The sequence below is a fragment of the Oncorhynchus keta genome, unplaced genomic scaffold (genome assembly GCF_023373465.1).
Source record: "Oncorhynchus keta strain PuntledgeMale-10-30-2019 unplaced genomic scaffold, Oket_V2 Un_scaffold_6055_pilon_pilon, whole genome shotgun sequence".
NCBI classification, from domain to species: Eukaryota; Metazoa; Chordata; class Actinopteri; order Salmoniformes; family Salmonidae; genus Oncorhynchus; species Oncorhynchus keta.
The window spans coordinates 198,309-221,131 of record NW_026290974.1 but is presented as its reverse complement, the minus strand read 5'-3'; the positions used below and the strand labels follow the sequence as shown (position 1 = coordinate 221,131).

Sequence of the window (22,823 nt, the reverse complement as noted above, 5' to 3'; positions counted from 1 at the left end):
AGACCTGTCTTTAACTGTGTCAGATTACCATACTAGACTAAGACCTGTCTTTAACCTGTCTTTAACTGTGTTAGATTACCATACTAGACTAAGACCTGTCTTTAACTGTGTCAGATTACCATACTAGACTAAGACCTGTCTTTAACTGTGTCAGATTACCATACTAGACTAAGACCTGTCTTTAACTGTGTCAGATTACCATACTATAAAACCTGTCTTTAACTGTGTTAGATTACCATACTAGACTAAAACCTGTCTTTAACTGTGTCAGATTACCATACTAGACTAAAACCTGTCTTTAACTGTGTTAGATTACCATACTAGACTAAAACCTGTCTTTAACTGTGTCAGATTACCATACTAGACTAAGACCTGTCTTTAACTGTGTTAGATTACCATACTAGACTAAAACCTGTCTTTAACTGTGTTAGATTACCATACTAGACTAAAACCTGTCTTTAACTGTGTCAGATTACCATACTAGACTAAGACCTGTCTTTAACTGTGTTAGATTACCATACTAGACTAAAACCTGTCTTTAACTGTGTCAGATTACCATACTAGACTAAAACCTGTCTTTAACTGTGTCAGATTACCATACTAGACTAAAACCTGTCTTTAACTGTGTTAGATTACCATACTAGACTAAAACCTGTCTTTAACTGTGTCAGATTACCATACTAGACTAAAACCTGTCTTTAACTGTGTTAGATTACCATACTAGACTAAAACCTGTCTTTAACTGTGTCAGATTACCATACTAGACTAAAACCTGTCTTTAACTGTGTCAGATTACCATACTAGACTAAAACCTGTCTTTAACTGTGTCAGATTACCATACTAGACTAAGACCTGTCTTTAACTGTGTTAGATTACCATACTAGACTAAGACCTGTCTTTAACTGTGTCAGATTACCATACTAGACTAAGACCTGTCTTTAACTGTGTCAGATTACCATACTAGACTAAGACCTGTCTTTAACTGTGTCAGATTACCATACTAGACTAAGACCTGTCTTTAACTGTGTCAGATTACCATACTAGACTAAAACCTGTCTTTAACTGTGTCAGATTACCATACTAGACTAAAACCTGTCTTTAACTGTGTCAGATTACCATACTAGACTAAGACCTGTCTTTAACTGTGTCAGATTACCATACTAGACTAAAACCTGTCTTTAACTGTGTCAGATTACCATACTAGACTAAGACCTGTCTTTAACTGTGTCAGATTACCATACTAGACTAAAACCTGTCTTTAACTGTGTCAGATTACCATACTAGACTAAAACCTGTCTTTAACTGTGTCAGATTACCATACTAGACTAAAACCTGTCTTTAACTGTGTCAGATTACCATACTAGACTAAGACCTGTCTTTAACTGTGTCAGATTACCATACTAGACTAAGACCTGTCTTTAACTGTGTCAGATTACCATACTAGACTAAAACCTGTCTTTAACTGTGTCAGATTACCATACTATACTAAAACCTGTCTTTAACTGTGTCAGATTACCATACTAGACTAAAACCTGTCTTTAACTGTGTCAGATTACCATACTATACTAAAACCTGTCTTTAACTGTGTCAGATTACCATACTAGACTAAAACCTGTCTTTAACTGTGTCAGATTACCATACTAGACTAAAACCTGTCTTTAACTGTGTCAGATTACCCTACTAGACTAAGACCTGTCTTTAACTGTGTCAGATTACCATACTAGACTAAAACCTGTCTTTAACTGTGTCAGATTACCATACTAGACTAAAACCTGTCTTTAACTGTGTTAGATTACCATACTAGACTAAAACCTGTCTTTAACTGTGTCAGATTACCATACTAGACTAAAACCTGTCTTTAACTGTGTCAGATTACCATACTAGACTAAAACCTGTCTTTAACTGTGTCAGATTACCATACTAGACTAAGACCTGTCTTTAACTGTGTTAGATTACCATACTAGACTAAGACCTGTCTTTAACTGTGTCAGATTACCATACTAGACTAAGACCTGTCTTTAACTGTGTCAGATTACCATACTAGACTAAGACCTGTCTTTAACTGTGTCAGATTACCATACTAGACTAAGACCTGTCTTTAACTGTGTCAGATTACCATACTAGACTAAAACCTGTCTTTAACTGTGTCAGATTACCATACTAGACTAAAACCTGTCTTTAACTGTGTCAGATTACCATACTAGACTAAGACCTGTCTTTAACTGTGTCAGATTACCATACTAGACTAAAACCTGTCTTTAACTGTGTCAGATTACCATACTAGACTAAGACCTGTCTTTAACTGTGTCAGATTACCATACTAGACTAAAACCTGTCTTTAACTGTGTCAGATTACCATACTAGACTAAAACCTGTCTTTAACTGTGTCAGATTACCATACTAGACTAAAACCTGTCTTTAACTGTGTCAGATTACCATACTAGACTAAGACCTGTCTTTAACTGTGTCAGATTACCATACTAGACTAAGACCTGTCTTTAACTGTGTCAGATTACCATACTAGACTAAAACCTGTCTTTAACTGTGTCAGATTACCATACTATACTAAAACCTGTCTTTAACTGTGTCAGATTACCATACTAGACTAAAACCTGTCTTTAACTGTGTCAGATTACCATACTAGACTAAAACCTGTCTTTAACTGTGTCAGATTACCATACTAGACTAAAACCTGTCTTTAACTGTGTCAGATTACCATACTAGACTAAGACCTGTCTTTAACTGTGTCAGATTACCATACTAGACTAAGACCTGTCTTCAACTGTGTCAGATTACCATACTAGACTAAAACCTGTCTTTAACTGTGTCAGATTACCGTACTAGACTAAAACCTGTCTTTAACTGTGTCAGATTACCATACTAGACTAAGACCTGTCTTTAACTGTGTCAGATTACCATACTAGACTAAAACCTGTCTTTAACTGTGTTAGATTACCATACTAGACTAAGACCTGTCTTTAACTGTGTCAGATTACCATACTAGACTAAAACCTGTCTTTAACTGTGTTAGATTACCATACTAGACTAAAACCTGTCTTTAACTGTGTCAGATTACCATACTAGACTAAGACCTGTCTTTAACTGTGTCAGATTACCATACTAGACTAAAACCTGTCTTTAACTGTGTCAGATTACCATACTAGACTAAAACCTGTCTTTAACTGTGTCAGATTACCATACTAGACTAAAACCTGTCTTTAACTGTGTTAGATTACCATACTAGACTAAAACCTGTCTTTAACTGTGTCAGATTACCATACTAGACTAAAACCTGTCTTTAACTGTGTTAGATTACCATACTAGACTAAAACCTGTCTTTAACTGTGTCAGATTACCATACTAGACTAAAACCTGTCTTTAACTGTGTCAGATTACCATACTAGACTAAAACCTGTCTTTAACTGTGTCAGATTACCATACTAGACTAAGACCTGTCTTTAACTGTGTTAGATTACCATACTAGACTAAGACCTGTCTTTAACTGTGTCAGATTACCATACTAGACTAAGACCTGTCTTTAACTGTGTCAGATTACCATACTAGACTAAGACCTGTCTTTAACTGTGTCAGATTACCATACTAGACTAAGACCTGTCTTTAACTGTGTCAGATTACCATACTAGACTAAAACCTGTCTTTAACTGTGTCAGATTACCATACTAGACTAAAACCTGTCTTTAACTGTGTCAGATTACCATACTAGACTAAGACCTGTCTTTAACTGTGTCAGATTACCATACTAGACTAAAACCTGTCTTTAACTGTGTCAGATTACCATACTAGACTAAGACCTGTCTTTAACTGTGTCAGATTACCATACTAGACTAAAACCTGTCTTTAACTGTGTCAGATTACCATACTAGACTAAAACCTGTCTTTAACTGTGTCAGATTACCATACTAGACTAAAACCTGTCTTTAACTGTGTCAGATTACCATACTAGACTAAAACCTGTCTTTAACTGTGTCAGATTACCCTACTAGACTAAGACCTGTCTTTAACTGTGTCAGATTACCATACTAGACTAAAACCTGTCTTTAACTGTGTCAGATTACCATACTAGACTAAAACCTGTCTTTAACTGTGTTAGATTACCATACTAGACTAAAACCTGTCTTTAACTGTGTCAGATTACCATACTAGACTAAAACCTGTCTTTAACTGTGTCAGATTACCATACTAGACTAAAACCTGTCTTTAACTGTGTCAGATTACCATACTAGACTAAGACCTGTCTTTAACTGTGTTAGATTACCATACTAGACTAAGACCTGTCTTTAACTGTGTCAGATTACCATACTAGACTAAGACCTGTCTTTAACTGTGTCAGATTACCATACTAGACTAAGACCTGTCTTTAACTGTGTCAGATTACCATACTAGACTAAGACCTGTCTTTAACTGTGTCAGATTACCATACTAGACTAAAACCTGTCTTTAACTGTGTCAGATTACCATACTAGACTAAAACCTGTCTTTAACTGTGTCAGATTACCATACTAGACTAAGACCTGTCTTTAACTGTGTCAGATTACCATACTAGACTAAAACCTGTCTTTAACTGTGTCAGATTACCATACTAGACTAAGACCTGTCTTTAACTGTGTCAGATTACCATACTAGACTAAAACCTGTCTTTAACTGTGTCAGATTACCATACTAGACTAAAACCTGTCTTTAACTGTGTCAGATTACCATACTAGACTAAAACCTGTCTTTAACTGTGTCAGATTACCATACTAGACTAAGACCTGTCTTTAACTGTGTCAGATTACCATACTAGACTAAGACCTGTCTTTAACTGTGTCAGATTACCATACTAGACTAAAACCTGTCTTTAACTGTGTCAGATTACCATACTATACTAAAACCTGTCTTTAACTGTGTCAGATTACCATACTAGACTAAAACCTGTCTTTAACTGTGTCAGATTACCATACTATACTAAAACCTGTCTTTAACTGTGTCAGATTACCATACTAGACTAAAACCTGTCTTTAACTGTGTCAGATTACCATACTAGACTAAAACCTGTCTTTAACTGTGTCAGATTACCCTACTAGACTAAGACCTGTCTTTAACTGTGTCAGATTACCATACTATACTAAAACCTGTCTTTAACTGTGTCAGATTACCATACTATACTAAAACCTGTCTTTAACTGTGTCAGATTACCATACTAGACTAAAACCTGTCTTTAACTGTGTTAGATTACCATACTAGACTAAGACCTGTCTTTAACTGTGTCAGATTACCATACTAGACTAAGACCTGTCTTTAACTGTGTCAGATTACCATACTAGACTAAGACCTGTCTTTAACTGTGTCAGATTACCATACTAGACTAAGACCTGTCTTTAACTGTGTCAGATTACCATACTAGACTAAAACCTGTCTTTAACTGTGTCAGATTACCATACTAGACTAAAACCTGTCTTTAACTGTGTCAGATTACCATACTAGACTAAGACCTGTCTTTAACTGTGTCAGATTACCATACTAGACTAAAACCTGTCTTTAACTGTGTCAGATTACCATACTAGACTAAGACCTGTCTTTAACTGTGTCAGATTACCATACTAGACTAAAACCTGTCTTTAACTGTGTCAGATTACCATACTAGACTAAAACCTGTCTTTAACTGTGTCAGATTACCATACTAGACTAAAACCTGTCTTTAACTGTGTCAGATTACCATACTAGACTAAAACCTGTCTTTAACTGTGTCAGATTACCCTACTAGACTAAGACCTGTCTTTAACTGTGTCAGATTACCATACTAGACTAAAACCTGTCTTTAACTGTGTCAGATTACCCTACTAGACTAAGACCTGTCTTTAACTGTGTCAGATTACCATACTAGACTAAAACCTGTCTTTAACTGTGTCAGATTACCATACTAGACTAAAACCTGTCTTTAACTGTGTCAGATTACCATACTAGACTAAAACCTGTCTTTAACTGTGTCAGATTACCATACTAGACTAAAACCTGTCTTTAACTGTGTCAGATTACCCTACTAGACTAAGACCTGTCTTTAACTGTGTCAGATTACCATACTAGACTAAAACCTGTCTTTAACTGTGTCAGATTACCATACTAGACTAAAACCTGTCTTTAACTGTGTCAGATTACCATACTAGACTAAGACCTGTCTTTAACTGTGTCAGATTACCATACTAGACTAAGACCTGTCTTTAACTGTGTTAGATTACCATACTAGACTAAAACCTGTCTTTAACTGTGTCAGATTACCATACTAGACTAAAACCTGTCTTTAACTGTGTCAGATTACCATACTAGACTAAAACCTGTCTTTAACTGTGTCAGATTACCATACTAGACTAAGACCTGTCTTTAACTGTGTTAGATTACCATACTAGACTAAGACCTGTCTTTAACTGTGTCAGATTACCATACTAGACTAAGACCTGTCTTTAACTGTGTCAGATTACCATACTAGACTAAGACCTGTCTTTAACTGTGTCAGATTACCATACTAGACTAAGACCTGTCTTTAACTGTGTCAGATTACCATACTAGACTAAAACCTGTCTTTAACTGTGTCAGATTACCATACTAGACTAAAACCTGTCTTTAACTGTGTCAGATTACCATACTAGACTAAGACCTGTCTTTAACTGTGTCAGATTACCATACTAGACTAAAACCTGTCTTTAACTGTGTCAGATTACCATACTAGACTAAGACCTGTCTTTAACTGTGTCAGATTACCATACTAGACTAAAACCTGTCTTTAACTGTGTCAGATTACCATACTAGACTAAAACCTGTCTTTAACTGTGTCAGATTACCATACTAGACTAAAACCTGTCTTTAACTGTGTCAGATTACCATACTAGACTAAGACCTGTCTTTAACTGTGTCAGATTACCATACTAGACTAAGACCTGTCTTTAACTGTGTCAGATTACCATACTAGACTAAAACCTGTCTTTAACTGTGTCAGATTACCATACTATACTAAAACCTGTCTTTAACTGTGTCAGATTACCATACTAGACTAAAACCTGTCTTTAACTGTGTCAGATTACCATACTATACTAAAACCTGTCTTTAACTGTGTCAGATTACCATACTAGACTAAAACCTGTCTTTAACTGTGTCAGATTACCATACTAGACTAAAACCTGTCTTTAACTGTGTCAGATTACCCTACTAGACTAAGACCTGTCTTTAACTGTGTCAGATTACCATACTATACTAAAACCTGTCTTTAACTGTGTCAGATTACCATACTATACTAAAACCTGTCTTTAACTGTGTCAGATTACCATACTAGACTAAAACCTGTCTTTAACTGTGTCAGATTACCATACTAGACTAAAACCTGTCTTTAACTGTGTCAGATTACCATACTAGACTAAAACCTGTCTTTAACTGTGTCAGATTACCATACTATACTAAAACCTGTCTTTAACTGTGTCAGATTACCATACTAGACTAAAACCTGTCTTTAACTGTGTCAGATTACCATACTAGACTAAAACCTGTCTTTAACTGTGTCAGATTATCATACTAGACTAAAACCTGTCTTTAACTGTGTCAGATTACCATACTAGACTAAAACCTGTCTTTAACTGTGTCAGATTACCGTACTAGACTAAAACCTGTCTTTAACTGTGTCAGATTACCGTACTAGACTAAAACCTGTCTTTAACTGTGTTAGATTACCATACTAGACTAAAACCTGTCTTTAACTGTGTCAGATTACCATACTAGACTAAAACCTGTCTTTAACTGTGTCAGATTACCATACTAGACTAAAACCTGTCTTTAACTGTGTCAGATTACCATACTAGACTAAAACCTGTCTTTAACTGTGTCAGATTACCATACTAGACTAAAACCTGTCTTTAACTGTGTCAGATTACCATACTAGACTAAAACCTGTCTTTAACTGTGTCAGATTACCATACTAGACTAAAACCTGTCTTTAACTGTGTCAGATTACCATACTAGACTAAAACCTGTCTTTAACTGTGTCAGATTACCATACTAGACTAAGATCTGTTTTCAACTGTGTCAGATTACCATACTAGACTAAGACCTGTCTTTAACTGTGTCAGATTACCATACTAGACTAAGACCTGTTTTCAACTGTGTTAGATTACCATACTAGACTAAAACCTGTCTTTAACTGTGTCAGATTACCATACTAGACTAAGACCTGTTTTCAACTGTGTTAGATTACCATACTAGACTAAGATCTGTTTTCAACTGTGTCAGATTACCATACTAGACTAAGACCTGTCTTTAACTGTGTCAGATTACCATACTAGACTAAAACCTGTCTTCAACTGTGTCAGATTACCGTACTAGACTAAAACCTGTCTTTAACTGTGTCAGATTACCATACTAGACTAAAACCTGTCTTTAACTGTGTCAGATTACCGTACTAGACTAAAACCTGTCTTTAACTGTGTCAGATTACCATACTAGACTAAAACCTGTCTTTAACTGTGTCAGATTACCATACTATACTAAAACCTGTCTTTAACTGTGTCAGATTACCATACTAGACTAAAACCTGTCTTTAACTGTGTCAGATTACCGTACTAGACTAAAACCTGTCTTTAACTGTGTCAGATTACCATACTAGACTAAAACCTGTCTTTAACTGTGTCAGATTACCATACTATACTAAAACCTGTCTTTAACTGTGTCAGATTACCATACTAGACTAAAACCTGTCTTTAACTGTGTCAGATTACCATACTAGACTAAGACCTGTCTTTAACTGTGTCAGATTACCATACTAGACTAAGACCTGTCTTTAACTGTGTTAGATTACCATACTAGACTAAGATCTGTCTTTAACTGTGTCAGATTACCATACTAGACTAAGACCTGTCTTTAACTGTGTCAGATTACCATACTAGACTAAGACCTGTCTTTAACTGTGTCAGATTACCATACTAGACTAAGACCTGTCTTTAACTGTGTCAGATTACCATACTAGACTAAGACCTGTCTTCAACTGTGTCAGATTACCATACTAGACTAAGACCTGTCTTTAACTGTGTCAGATTACCATACTAGACTAAGACCTGTCTTTAACTTTGTTTCAGATCTTTGAGAATAAAGGAGCAATGATGGGCTGTTCCAACCCCCATCCTCACTGCCAGGTAAATCAGCCTGTTCCAACCCCCATTCCCACTGCCAGGTAAATCAGCCTGTTCTATCCTCACTGCCAGGTAAGTCAGCCTGTTCTATCCTCACTGCCAGGTAAGTCAGCCTGTTCTATCCTCACTGCCAGGTAAGTCAGCCTGTTCTATCCTCACTGCCAGGTAAGTCAGCCTGTTCCAACCCCCATCCTCACTGCCAGGTAAGTCAGCCTGTTCCAACCCCCATCCTCACTGCCAGGTAAGTCAGCCTGTTCCAACCCCCATCCTCACTGCCAGGTAAGTCAGCCTGTTCCAACCCCCATCCTTACTGCCAGGTAAGTCAGCCTGTTCCAACCCCCATTCTCACTGCCAGGTAAGTCAGCCTGTTCCAACCCCCATCCTTACTGCCAGGTAAGTCAGCCTGTTCCAACCCCCATCCTCACTGCCAGGTAAGCCAGCCTGTTCCAACCTCTATTCCCACTGGTACCCACTCCTGAAAGAGAGGTTTCATTAGACTCCATTGAACAACAAGGCAGACCGGTCCAGTATATTACCCTCCAGCAGTCTGTAATAATGGTCATATAGTTGGACCGTACACTACTGTTATACAGTCTGCTACATGAGCTTGTAAGTGTGTGTGTTTTTTTTATCAAGGGGGGCCAGATGCTCGCTGGCTTCCCTTGCATTCAATGCTATGGGAGGCAACAATGTCATACTCTTTATGACCAGACATGATCAGATAGATGGCCTACACAGACAGAGAAAGAGGGGTACTGTTTTGCTCACTAGGATGCTTTCTCTGGTGAGGTACACTACATCTGTGACTAGTTTCAGGAAATTAGATATATGTTGCATGTCACTACTTCACAGGAAAGGCATTTCTACTTTTTTTTTTTTTTGCAAAATGTTTTTTGGGGGGCAGAAGTGCCTTCTGGAACATGTGAACTTTGCCTTAATAACAAACTTGTATGCAGTCTGTAAATACGAATAAAATTGTTAAATTACATGCCTAGTTGGTCTAAACACAGAAAAAGTCAGGAACCTTCCCGCTAGCCATGATTGGCTGAGATAATGGCTGGGCTGGACATTCCGAGAGTTCGGATTGGTCTGCCATGTAGCATACTTTTGTCTATAACATGAGCTGCTCAGTATGTGTTGCTCACAGAACGGGATCGCCGAGTGCTGAAGCGCGTAACAATTGTCTGTCCTCAGTTGCCACACTCACTACTGAGTTCCAAACTGCCACTGGAGCAACGTCAGCATAATAACTGTTAGTTGGGAGCTTCATGAAATGGGTTTCCATGGCCGAGCAGCCATGGAGCAGCCATTTTAGGCACACAAGCCAAAAATCACCATGTGCAATGCCAAGCGTTAGCTGGAGTGGTGTAAAGTTCCCCGCCATTTGGATTCTGGTGCAGTGGAAACACGTTCTCTGGAGTGATGAGTCACGCTTCACCATCTGGCAGTCTGACAGACTAATCTGGGTTTAGCGGATGTCAGGAGAACGCTACCTGCCCCAATGCATAGTGCCCACTGTAAAGTTTGGTGTAAGAGGAATGATGGTTTTGGGCTGTTTGATGTTTCGGGCCCCTTAGTTCCAGTGAAGTGAAATCTTAACGCTACAGCATACAATGACATTCTAGATGATTCTGTGCTTCCAACTTTGTGGCAACAGTTTGGGGAATACCCTTTCCTGCCTCCGTGCACAAAGCGAGGTCCATATAGAAATGGTTTATTGATATCAGTGTGGAAGAACTTGACTGGCCTGCACAGAGCCCTGATCTCAACCCCATCAAACACCTTTCAGATTAATTGGAACGCCGACTCCGAGCCAGGCCTAATCGCCCAGCATCAGTGCCCTACCTCACTAATACTTGTGTGGCTGAATGGAAGCAAGTCCCCTCAGCAATGTTCCAACATCTAGTGGAAAGCCTTCCCAGAAGAGTGGAGGCTGTTATAGCAGCAATGTTCCAACATCTAGTGGAAGGCCTTCCCAGAAGAGTGGAGGCTGTTATAGCAGCAATGTTCCAACATCTAATGGAAAGCCTTCCCAGAAGAGTGGAGGCTGTTATAGCAGCAATGTTCCTACATCTAGTGGAAAGCCTTCCCAGAAGAGTGGAGGCTGTTATAGCAGCAATGTTCCTACATCTAGTGGAAAACCTTCCCAGAAGAGTGGAGGCTGTTATAGCAGCAATGTTCCTACATCTAGTGGAAAGCCTTCCCAGAAGAGTGGAGGCTGTTATAGCAGCAATGTTCCAACATCTAGTGGAAAGCCTTCCCAGAAGAGTGGAGGCTGTTATAGCAGCAATGTTCCTACATCTAGTGGAAAGCCTTCCCAGAAGAGTGGAGACTGTTATAGCAGCAATGTTACAACATCTAGTGGAAAGTCTTCCCAGAAGAGTGGAGGCTGTTATAGCAGCAAAGTTCCAACATCTAGTGGAAAGCCTTCCCAGAAGAGTGGAGGCTGTTATAGCAGCAAAGGGGGGACCAACTCCATATTAATGGCCATGATTTTGGAACGAGATGTTCGACGAGCAGGTGTCCACATACTTTTGCATATGTAGTATACATTCAGCCTCTTGTGAATTGAAGGAAAATGACAAAACACAGAGAGACGAAGAATACATTCTTTCTTGGTAAATGTTTTGCCTTTGCTTCCTTTGGCATCCATGAATACACGCCAATGCAAAGCTGTGCTTACTTCCAGATGTTTGTTGGACACTTTACTCTGGTCTCCAGCTCGTAAAACAAGTCCTTGATTATTCCAACTGTTCTTAGATGTTCATTGTGTGTAAAAACAGGTCAGTAAAAACACTTTATTGAGCGTCCTAAATTGAGCTGCATAGCTGACAGTTTTAAACGTAAAATGATACGCCTTGACTTTTTTTTTCAAAAACACAATTTTTTTTGTATCATTGTTGGCTCTCTGGACTGTAAAGGCACTTTGAAGACTGTTACCCAACCAGCATCTCTCCCTCTCTCTCTCTCTCCCTCCCTGTCCCCCTCAACTCCCCTGTCTCCTTCTCTGTGTGTGACGGTTTTATAGCATCAAGGACTGTTCAGCCTCTCTGGATGAGCTCAGAATTTGACTAGTTTCTCTGTGGCCAGGGACATTTAATATGGAAACGGAGCAGACTTGGCTGTACCAAAGTACAAAGAGGAGTGGATTAGTCCGTCGTCTAGTGAAGATATCTTTACAAGTTGTGTAAGGAGCTCTCATTAAAGAACATTCCTCTGATGAAGACATCAGAAAACTATGCAGTTTACTGGCATGCTATCTATCACTAGTATTACAGTGAGATGGACAAAGAGAACAGAGAGGGAGTAGAGTGATGTAGTTAGTAACTATCTCCCAGAAGGCTAGTTCCAGCTCTCCTTATCGGAGGACATGGGTCCTGAGAAGGCTAGTACCAGCTCTCCTTTTCGGAGGACATGGGTCCTGAGAAGGCTAGTTCCAGCTCTCCTTATCGGAGGACATGGGTCCTGAGAAGGCTAGTTCCAGCTCTCCTTATCGGAGGCCATGGGCCCTGAGTAGGCTAGTTCCAGCTCTCCTTATCGGAGGCCATGGGCCCTGAGAAGGCTAGTTCCAGCACTCCTTATCGGAGGCCACGGGCCCTGAGAAGGCTAGTTCCAGCTCTCCTTATCGGAGGACATGGGTCCTGAGAAGGCTAGTTCCAACTCTCCTTATCGGAGGACATGGGTCCTGAGAAGGCTAGTTCCAGCTCTCCTTATCGGAGGACATGGGTCCTGAGAAGGCTAGTTCCAGCTCTCCTTATCGGAGGACATGGGTCCTGAGAAGGCTAGTTCCAGCTCTCCTTTTCGGAGGCCATGGGCCCTGAGAAGGCTAGTTCCAGCTCTCCTTATCGGAGGACATGGGTCCTGAGAAGGCTAGTTCCAGCTCTCCTTATCGGAGGACATGGGTCCTGAGAAGGCTAGTTCCAGCTCTATAGGTTTTGAGTTTTACCGTCTTTTGAGACATAAGCTACACAACTTATTTTTTTCAGTCTTGGCTAGTTACAGCAAACTTGGCCTGTTCCAGCTGTATATCCTCTATATGACTACACAGCATGCCTTTCTTTGTATTTAATATGGGGATTCAAAGTTGATTACACACGACCTAAACAGACATTAGTATTCTAATCTCATCAACTCTTACTTCCATCCCTCTGCATGCTGATAGACAAACTGACACCACTAGGGACTTCTGAGAGCATATGTCACTTCAATTTACTCTACCAACATCCACAATGTGTTGTTTTCACAACTCATAATAAAATTGCCTTTACTCCCCCCAGCCTCTCTATTGGGGCGGCAGGGTAGCCTAGTGGTTAGAGTGTTGGACTAGTAACCGAAAGGTTGCAAGTTCAAATCCCCCGAGCTGACAAGGTACAAATCTGTCGTTCTGCCCCTGAACAGACAGTTAACCCACTGTTCCTAGGCCGTCATTGAAAATAAGAATTTGTTCTTAACTGACTTGCCTAGTTAAATAAAGGTAAAGTGTCTCCCCAGCCTCAATAACTCCCCCCAGCCTCACTAATATAACTAATCTTTACTCCCCCCATCATCACTATTATAACTAACCTTTACTACTTTTCCTTTACTCCCCCAGCGTCACTATTATAATTAACCTTTACTCCCCTCAGACTCACTATTATAACTAACCTTAACTCCCCTCAGCCTCACTATTATAACTAACCTTAACTCCCCTCAGCCTCACTATTATAACTAACCTTTACTCCCCCCAGCCTCACTATTATAACTAACCTTTACTCCCCCCAGCCTCACTATTATAACTAACCTTTACTCCCCCAGCCTCACTATTATAACTAACCTTTACTCCCCCCAGCCTCACTATTATAACTAACCTTTACTCCCCCCAGCCTCACTATTATAACTAACCTTTACTCCCCCAGCCTCACTATTATAACTAACCTTTACTCCCCCCAGCCTCACTATTATAACTAACCTTTACTCCCCCCAGCCTCTCTATTATAACTAACCTTTACTCCCCCAGCCTCACTATTATAACTAACCTTTACTCCCCCCAGCCTCTCTATTATAACTAACCTTTACTCCCCCCAGCCTCTCTATTATAACTAACCTTTACTACCTTTCCTTTACTCCCCCAGCCTCTCTATTATAACTAACCTTTACTCCCCCCAGCCTCACTATTATAACTAACCTTTACTCCCCCCAGCCTCACTATTATAACTAACCTTTACCTCCCCCAGCCTCACTATTTTAACTAACCTTTACTCCCCCAGCCTCACTATTATAACTAACCTTTACTCCCCCCAGCCTCTCTATTATAACTAACCTTTACTCCCCCAGCCTCACTATTATAACTAACCTTTACCTCCCCCAGCCTCTCTATTATAACTAACCTTTACTCCCCCAGCCTCACTATTATAACTAACCTTTACTCCCCCCCAGCCTCACTATTATAACTAACCTTTACTACCTTTCCTTTACTCCCCCAGCCTCACTATTATAACTAACCTTTACTCCCCCCAGCCTCACTATTATAACTAACCTTTACTACCTTTCCTTTACTCCCCCAGCCTCTCTATTATAACTAACCTTTACTCCCCCCAGCCTCACTATTATAACTAACCTTTACTCCCCCCAGCCTCACTATTATAACTAACCTTTACTCCCCCCAGCCTCACTATTATAACTAACCTTTACTCCCCCCAGCCTCACTATTATAACTAACCTTTACTACCTTTCCTTTACTCCCCCAGCCTCACTATTATAACTAACCTTTACTCCCCCAGCCTCACTATTATAACCTAACCTTTCCTTACTCCCCCAGCCTCACTATTATAACTAACCTTTACCTCCCCCAGCCTCACTATTATAACTAACCTTTACTCCCCCAGCCTCACTATTTTAACTAACCTTTACTCCCCCAGCCTCATTTTTATTGAAGTTCTGAACCTTTTAATAATGCCCCAGCCTGTCTATTATAACTGTTGTTCCTTTACCCCCAGCCTCACTATTATAACTAACCTTTACTCTCCCAGGCCCATTATAACTGTTCCCTTGCCCTCCCAGGCCCACCAATAGCTGTTCCTTTCCCTCCCAGGCTCACTAATAACTGTTCCTTTGCCCCCCAGGCCCACCATTATAGCTGTTCCTTTGCCCTCCCAGCCTCACTATTATAACTGTTCCTTTACCCCCCCAGGCCTCTCTATTATAACTGTTCCTTTACCCCCCAGGCCCACCATTATAGCTTTCCCTTGCCCCCAGGCCACTATTATAGCTAACCTTTACTCCCCCAGCCTCACTATTATAACTGTTTACTACCTTTCCTTTACCTCCCAGCCTCACTATTATAACTAACCTTTACCCTCCCCCAGGCCTCACTATTATAACTGTTCCTTTACTACCTTTCCTTTACTTGCCCCCAGGCCCACCATTATAACTGTTCCTTGCCCCCCAGGCCCACCAATAGCTGTTCCTTTGCCCCCCAGGCCTCACCAATAGCTGTTCCTTTACCCCCCAGGCCTCTCCAATAGCTGTTAACCTTTACCCCCCAGGCCCACCAATAACTGTTCCTTTACTCCCCCAGGCCCACTAATAACTGTTCCTTGCTCCCCCAGGCCCACTAATAACTAACCTTTGCCCTCCCAGGCCCACTATTATAACTGTTCTTTACCTTTCCCTCCCAGGCCCACTTTTAGCTGTTCCTTTGTTCTCCCAGGCCCACCAATTCTGTTCCTTTGCCCTTTCCAGGCCCACCAATAGTTGTTCCTTTGCCCTCCCAGGCCCACCAATAGCTGTTCCCTTGCCCTCCCAGGCCCACCAATAGCTGTTCCTTTGCCCTCCCAGGCCCACCAATAGCTGTTCCCTTGCCCTCCCAGGCCCACCAATAGCTGTTCCTTGCCCTCCCAGGCCCACCAATAGCTGTTCCTTTGCCCTCCCAGGCCCACCAATAGCTGTTCCTTGCCCTTGCCCTTTGCCCTCCCAGGCCCACCAATAGCTGTTCCTTTGCCCTCCCAGGCCCACCAATAGCTGTTCCTTTGCCCTCCCAGGCCCACCAATAGCTGTTCCTTTGCCCTCCCAGGCCCACCAATAGCTGTTCCTTTGCCCTCCCAGGCCCACCAATAGCTGTTCCTTTGCCCTCCCAGGCCCACCAATAGCTGTTCCTTTGCCCTCCCAGGCCCACCAATAGCTGTTCCTTGCCCTCCCAGGCCCACCAATAGCTGTTCCTTTGCCCTCCCAGGCCCACCAATAGCTGTTCCCTTGCCCTCCCAGGCCCACCAATAGCTGTTCCTTTGCCCTCCCAGGCCCACCAATAGCTGTTCCCTTGCCCTCCCAGGCCCACCAATAGCTGTTCCCTTGCCCTCCCAGGCCCACCAATAGCTGTTCCTTTGCCCTCCCAGGCCCACCAATAGCTGTTCCCTTGCCCTCCCAGGCCCACCAATAGCTGTTCCTTTGCCCTCCCAGGCCCACCAATAGCTGTTCCCTTGCCCTCCCAGGCCCACCAATAGCTGTTCCTTTGCCCTCCCAGGCCCACCAATAGCTGTTCCCTTGCCCTCCCAGGCCCACCAATAGCTGTTCCCTTGCCCTCCCAGGCCCACCAATAGCTGTTCCTTTGCCCTCCAAGGCCCACCAATAGCTGTTCCTTTGCCCTCCCAGGCCCACCAATAGCTGTTCCTTTGCCCTCCCAGGCCCACCACTAGCTCTGCTCTGCTGTCCATCCATCTCCATGTTGTTGCTCTGCTCTTCATCCATCTCCATGTTGTTGCTCTGCTCTGCTCTCCATCCATCTCCATGTTGTTGCTCTGCTCTGCTCTCCATCCATCTCCATGTTGTTGCTCTGCTCTCCATCCATCTCCATGTTGTTGCTCTGCTCTGCTCTCCATCCATCTCCATGTTGTTGCTCTGCTCTCCATCCATCTCCATGTTGTTGCTCTGCTCTCCATCCATCTCCATGTTGTTGCTCTGCTCTGCTCTCCATCCATCTCCATGTTGCTTAGTTTTGCTTTCTGTGGCTTGGGGAAAAAACAGAACATTTTCTCCTTAAGTCCCCGTATCCTCCTCAGTGAGGCCGTTGCTATCTGGTACGTGGAATGATGGGGATGATCAGAGTGCTTCTTAAATCCAATGGGTCTGAGGAGAAATAACTGGACCATGTTTATATGCCTAGTATCACCCATGATAGCCTGATATTTGCATATGAGAGTACAGCCTGCATTGTGGTGGGTTATTTAAAGAGCCAATTCTGCTGGGTTAGAGTTAGTGTGTTATTATTGTCCAGAGGGGACAGACAGACATGATGAACTCTCCCTCTCAGTCTGTGTGCTGCTGTTTCTGCTCCTCCTCTCTCCTCCCTCCTTCTAATCCCTCTATCCTCTCCACTGTCTCCTCTGATCCCAGCTCCTACTTCTGTGCTCTCACCCAGTGTTGTCCTCTTCCTGTGATGTCATAGGTGTGGGCCAGTAACTTCCTGCCTAATGAAGCCACCCTGTCGGACCGCTGTCAGAGAGAATACCTGAAGACCCACGGAGAACCTCTACTGCTGCAGTACGCTAAGATGGAGGCAGAAAGACAGGTAGGACTACATTACCCATAAACCTCTACTGCTGCATTACGCTAAGATAGAGGCAGAGAAACAGATAGGACTACACTACCCATAATACCTCTACTGCTGCAGTACGCTAAGATGGAGGCAGAGAAACAGATAGGACTACACTACCCATAAACCTCTACTGCTGCAGTACGCTAAGATGGAGGCAGAGAAACAGATAGGACTACACTACCCATAAACCTCTACTGCTGCAGTACGCTAAGATGGAGGCAGAGAAACAGATAGGACTACACTACCCATAAACCTCTACTGCTGCATTACGCTAAGATGGAGGCAGAGAGACAGGTAGAACTACATTACTCATAATACCTCTACTGCTGCTGTACTCTAAGAGGGAGGCAGAGAGACGTAGGACGACACTACCCATAAACCTCTACTGCTACTGTACTCTAAGAGGGAGGCAGAGAGACGTAGGACTACACTACCCATAAACCTCTACTGCTGTAGTACGCTAAGATGGAGGCAGAGAAACAGATAGGACTACACTACCCATAAACCTCTACTGCTGCATTACGCTAAGATGGAGGCAGAGAGACAGGTAGAACTACATTACTCATAATACCTCTACTGCTGCTGTACTCTAAGAGGGAGGCAGAGAGACGTAGGACTACACTACCCATAAACCTCTACTGCTGCAGTACGCTAAGATGGAGGCAGAGAGACAGGTAGAACTACATTACTCATAATACCTCTACTGCTGCTGTACTCTAAGAGGGAGGCAGAGAGACGTAGGACTACACTACCCATAAACCTCTACTGCCGCTGTACTCTAAGAGGGAGGCAGAGAGACTGTACTCTAAGAGGAGGCAGACACTACCTACCCATAAACCTCTACTGCTGCAGTACGCTAAGATGGAGGCAGAGAGACAGGTAGAACTACATTACTCATAATACCTCTACTGCTGCTGTACTCTAAGAGGGAGGCAGAGAGACGTAGGACTACACTACCCATAAACCTCTACTGCCGCTGTACTCTAAGAGGGAGGCAGAGAGACGTAGGACTACACTACCCATAAACCTCTACTGCTTCTGTACTCTAAGAGGGAGGCAGAGAGACGTAGGACTACACTACCCATAAACCTCTACTGCCGCTGTACTCTAAGAGGGAGGTAGAGAGACGTAGGACTACACTACCCATAAACCTCTACTGCCGCTGTATGCCAGACAGGAAGGTGGTGGTGTCTCCAGTCCATCTGTGGTACACCTGATTACCATTTCCCCAGTGTGTTAGATGTGAGTTCCACCAGCGCCAGATACACACAAATCAGCTGCTTTGGAAACTACAGGTGTAGACTTATGGGTCCTTTTCCAGCAATGCAGAGTTAAGAGAAAGATATAACAACAAAAATACATTATTCTCAGATTAAAGTACTCAGTACACCGTCATACATGTTGAACTTATAGTATTGATACTACTGGTAATGTAGGCTGAGCTGTGGTAATACTACTACTAATAGTAATAGTAATGTAGGGTAATACTAGCTGTGGTAAGCTATTAATACTAATAGTAATGTAGGCTGAGCTGTGGTAATACTAATAGTAATGTAGGCTGAGCTGTACTAATAGTAATGTAGGCTACTAATACTAATAGTAATGTAGGTTGAGCTGTGGTAATACTAATAGTAGTAATGTAGGCTGAGCTGTGGTAATACTAATAGTAATGTAGGCTGAGCTGTGGTAATACTAATAGTAATGTAGGCTGAGCTGTGGTAATACTAATAGTAATGTAGGTTGAGCTGTGGTAATACTAATAGTAATGTAGGCTGAGCTGTGGTAATACTAATACTAATAGTAATGTAGGCTGAGCTGTGGTAATACTAATAGTAATGTTGGCTGAGCTGTGGTAATACTAATAGTAATGTAGGCTGAGCTGTGGTAATACTAATAGTAATGTAGGCTGAGCTGTGGTAATACTAATAGTAATGTAGGCTGAGCTGTGGTAATACTAATAGTAATGTAGGCTGAGCTGTGGTAATACTAATAGTAATGTAGGCTGAGCTGTGGTAATACTAATAGTAATGTAGGCTGAGCTGTGGTAATACTAATAGTAATGTTGGCTGAGCTGTGGTAATACTAATAGTAATGTAGGCTGAGCTGTGGTAATACTAATAGTAATGTAGGCTGAGCTGTGGTAATACTAATAGTAATGTAGGGTGAGCTGTGGTAATACTAATAGTAATGTAGGCTGAGCTGTGGTAATACTAATAGTAATGTAGGGTCAGCTGTGGTAATACTAATAGTAATGTAGGCTGAGCTGTGGTAGTACTAATATTAATAGTAATAGTGGTACAGTATTAGTGTTATAATGGTGGTACAGTATTACAGTGTTATAATGGTGGGACAGTATTAGTGTTATAATGGTGGGACAGTATTAGTGTTATAATGGTGGTACAGTATTAGTGGTATAATGGTGGTACAGTATTAGTGTTATAATGGTGGTACAGTATTACAGTGTTATAATGGTGGTACAGTATTAGTGTTATAATGGTGGTACAGTATTACAGTGTTATAATGGTGGTACAGTGTTACAGTGGTATAATGGTGGTACATTATTAGTGTTATAATGGTGGTACAGTATTACAGTGTTATAATGGTGGTACAGTATTAGTGTTATAATGGTGGTACAGTATTAGTGTTATAATGGTGGTACAGTATTAGTGTTATAATGGTGGTACAGTATTACAGTGTTATAATGGTGGTACAGTATTAGTGTTATAATGGTGGTACAGTATTAGTGGTATAATGGTGGTACAGTATTAGTGTTATAATGGTGGTACAGTATTACAGTGTTATAATGGTGGTACAGTATTACAGTGTTATAATGGTGGTACAGTATTAGTGTTATAATGGTGGTACAGTATTAGTGGTATAATGGTGGTACAGTATTAGTGTTATAATGGTGGTACAGTATTAGTGTTATAATGGTGGTACAGTATTACAGTGTTATAATGGTTGTACAGTGTTACAGTGGTATAATGGTGGTACATTATTAGTGTTATAATGGTGGTACAGTATTACAGTGTTATAATGGTGGTACAGTATTACAGTGGTATAATGGTGGTACAGTATTAGTGTTATAATGGTGGTACAGTATTAGTGTTATAATGGTGGTACAGTATTAGTGTTATAATGGTGGTACAGTATTACAGTGGTATAATGGTGGTACAGTATTACAGTGGTATAATGGTGGTACAGTATTACAGTGGTATAATGGTGGTACAGTCTTACAGTGGTATAATGGTGGTACAGTATTACAATGGTATAACGGTGGTGCAGTGTTATAATGGTCCACCACCTTCCTCTCATCAGAGCTGATGTCAAACCTCTTCCCCCTCTCCTCTCCTTCTCCTAACTCTCATCAGAGCTGATGTCAAACCTCTTCCCCCTCTCCTCTCCTTCTCCTAACTCTCATCAGAGCTGATGTCAAACCTCTTCCCCCTCTCCTCTCCTTCTCCTAACTCTCATCAGAGCTGATGTCAAACCTCTTCCCCCTCTCCTCTCCTTCTCCTAACTCTCATCAGACCTGAGGTTAAACCTCTTCCCCCTCTCCTCTCCTTCTCCGAACTCTCATCAGAGCTGATGTCAAACCTCTTCCCCCACTCCTCTCCTTCTCCTAACTCTCATCAGACCTGAGGTTAAACCTCTACCCCCTCTCCTCTCCTTCTCCTAACTCTCATAAGAGCTGATGTCAAACCTCTTCCTCCTCTCCTTCTCTTAACTCTCATCAGAGCTGATGTCAAACCTCTACCCCCTCTCCTCTCTTTCTCCTAACTCTCATCAGAGCTGAGGTCAAACCTCTCTCCTTTTCTCCTCCTACCTCTCATCAGAGCTGAGGTCAAACCTCTTCCCCCTCTCCTCTCTGTCTGTTCTGTCTGTCCTTTGTGTTTTTCCTGTGTGTCGTGTTGGTCCTGTCCGTTCACTGTATCTATCATACTACTTTGACTGTTGTCTTTACTCTCAGGTATTAGCTGCTTGTTTGATTGGAGGAAACATTGTGGACCTCAGGAAGATATGTTAATATGAATGTTTTCTTTTTTTCGTCACTGTAACACTGTTCTGAAAGTCACTCACCCGGTAGACGTGCTGAAGTAGCAACAGTACAGATTGTTATTTTGTAGAGGGGTCTGTGTTTCTATCTCCTCTGGACTGTTGCTGCTTGTGTCTCTCTCTCTTGCTCTCTCTCTCTCTCTCTCTCTTTCTCTCTCTCTCCCTCTCTTTCTCTCTCTTTCTCTCTCTCTCCCTCTCTTTCTCTCTCTTTCTCTCTCTCTCCCTCTCTTTCTCTCTCTCTCTTTCTCTCTCCCCCCCCTCTCTCTCTCTCTCTCTCCCAATTGAAATCAATTCTAGGGGCTTTATTGGCATGGGAAACATGTGTTAACATTGCCAAAGCAAGTGAGGTAGATAATATATAAAGTGAAATAAACAATATAAATTAACATAAACATTACACATACAGAAGTTTCAAAACAATAAAGACATTACAAATGTCATATTATATATATATATATATATACAGTGTTTTAACAATGTACAAATGGTTAAAGGACACAAGATAAAATAAATAAGCATAAATATGGGTTGTATTTACAATGGTGTTTGTTCTTCACTGGTTGCCCTTTTCTCGTGGCAACAGGTCACAAATCTTGCTGCTGTGATGGCACACTGTGGAATTTCACCCAGTAGATATGGGAGTTTATCAAAATTGGATTTGTTTTCGAATTCTTTGTGGATCTGTGTAATCTGAGGGAAATATGTCTCTCTAATATGGTCATACATTGGGCAGGAGATTAGGAAGTGCAGCTCAGTTTCCACCTCATTTTGTGGGCAGTGAGCACATAGCAAGGCTATGCTCACTGAGTCTGTACATAGTCAAAGCTTTCCTTAATTTTGGGTCAGTCACAGTGGTCAGGTATTCTGCCGCTGTGTACTCTCTGTGTAGGGCCAAATAGCATTCTAGTTTGCTCTGTTTTTTTGTTAATTCTTCCAATGTGTCAAGTAATTGTCCTTTTGTTTCCTCATGATTTGGTTGGGTCTAATTGTGTTGGGTCTCCTTCTATCTCTGTCCCTCTCTCTGTCTCTCT

The 22,823-nt window shown here is 41.5% G+C and overlaps 1 protein-coding gene across 1 annotated transcript in view; it reads left to right on the top strand.

Moving 5' to 3' along the window:
- The window catches only part of galt (galactose-1-phosphate uridylyltransferase), a 189,401-nt gene that overhangs the window by 53,527 nt on the left and 113,051 nt on the right, over positions 1–22,823 (top strand). The window contains exons 5-6 of the mRNA XM_052517206.1: positions 9,114–9,170; positions 17,587–17,709. Of these exons, the coding sequence (XP_052373166.1) occupies positions 9,114–9,170; positions 17,587–17,709 (180 nt within the window). The remainder of the gene's footprint in view (positions 1–9,113; positions 9,171–17,586; positions 17,710–22,823) is intronic.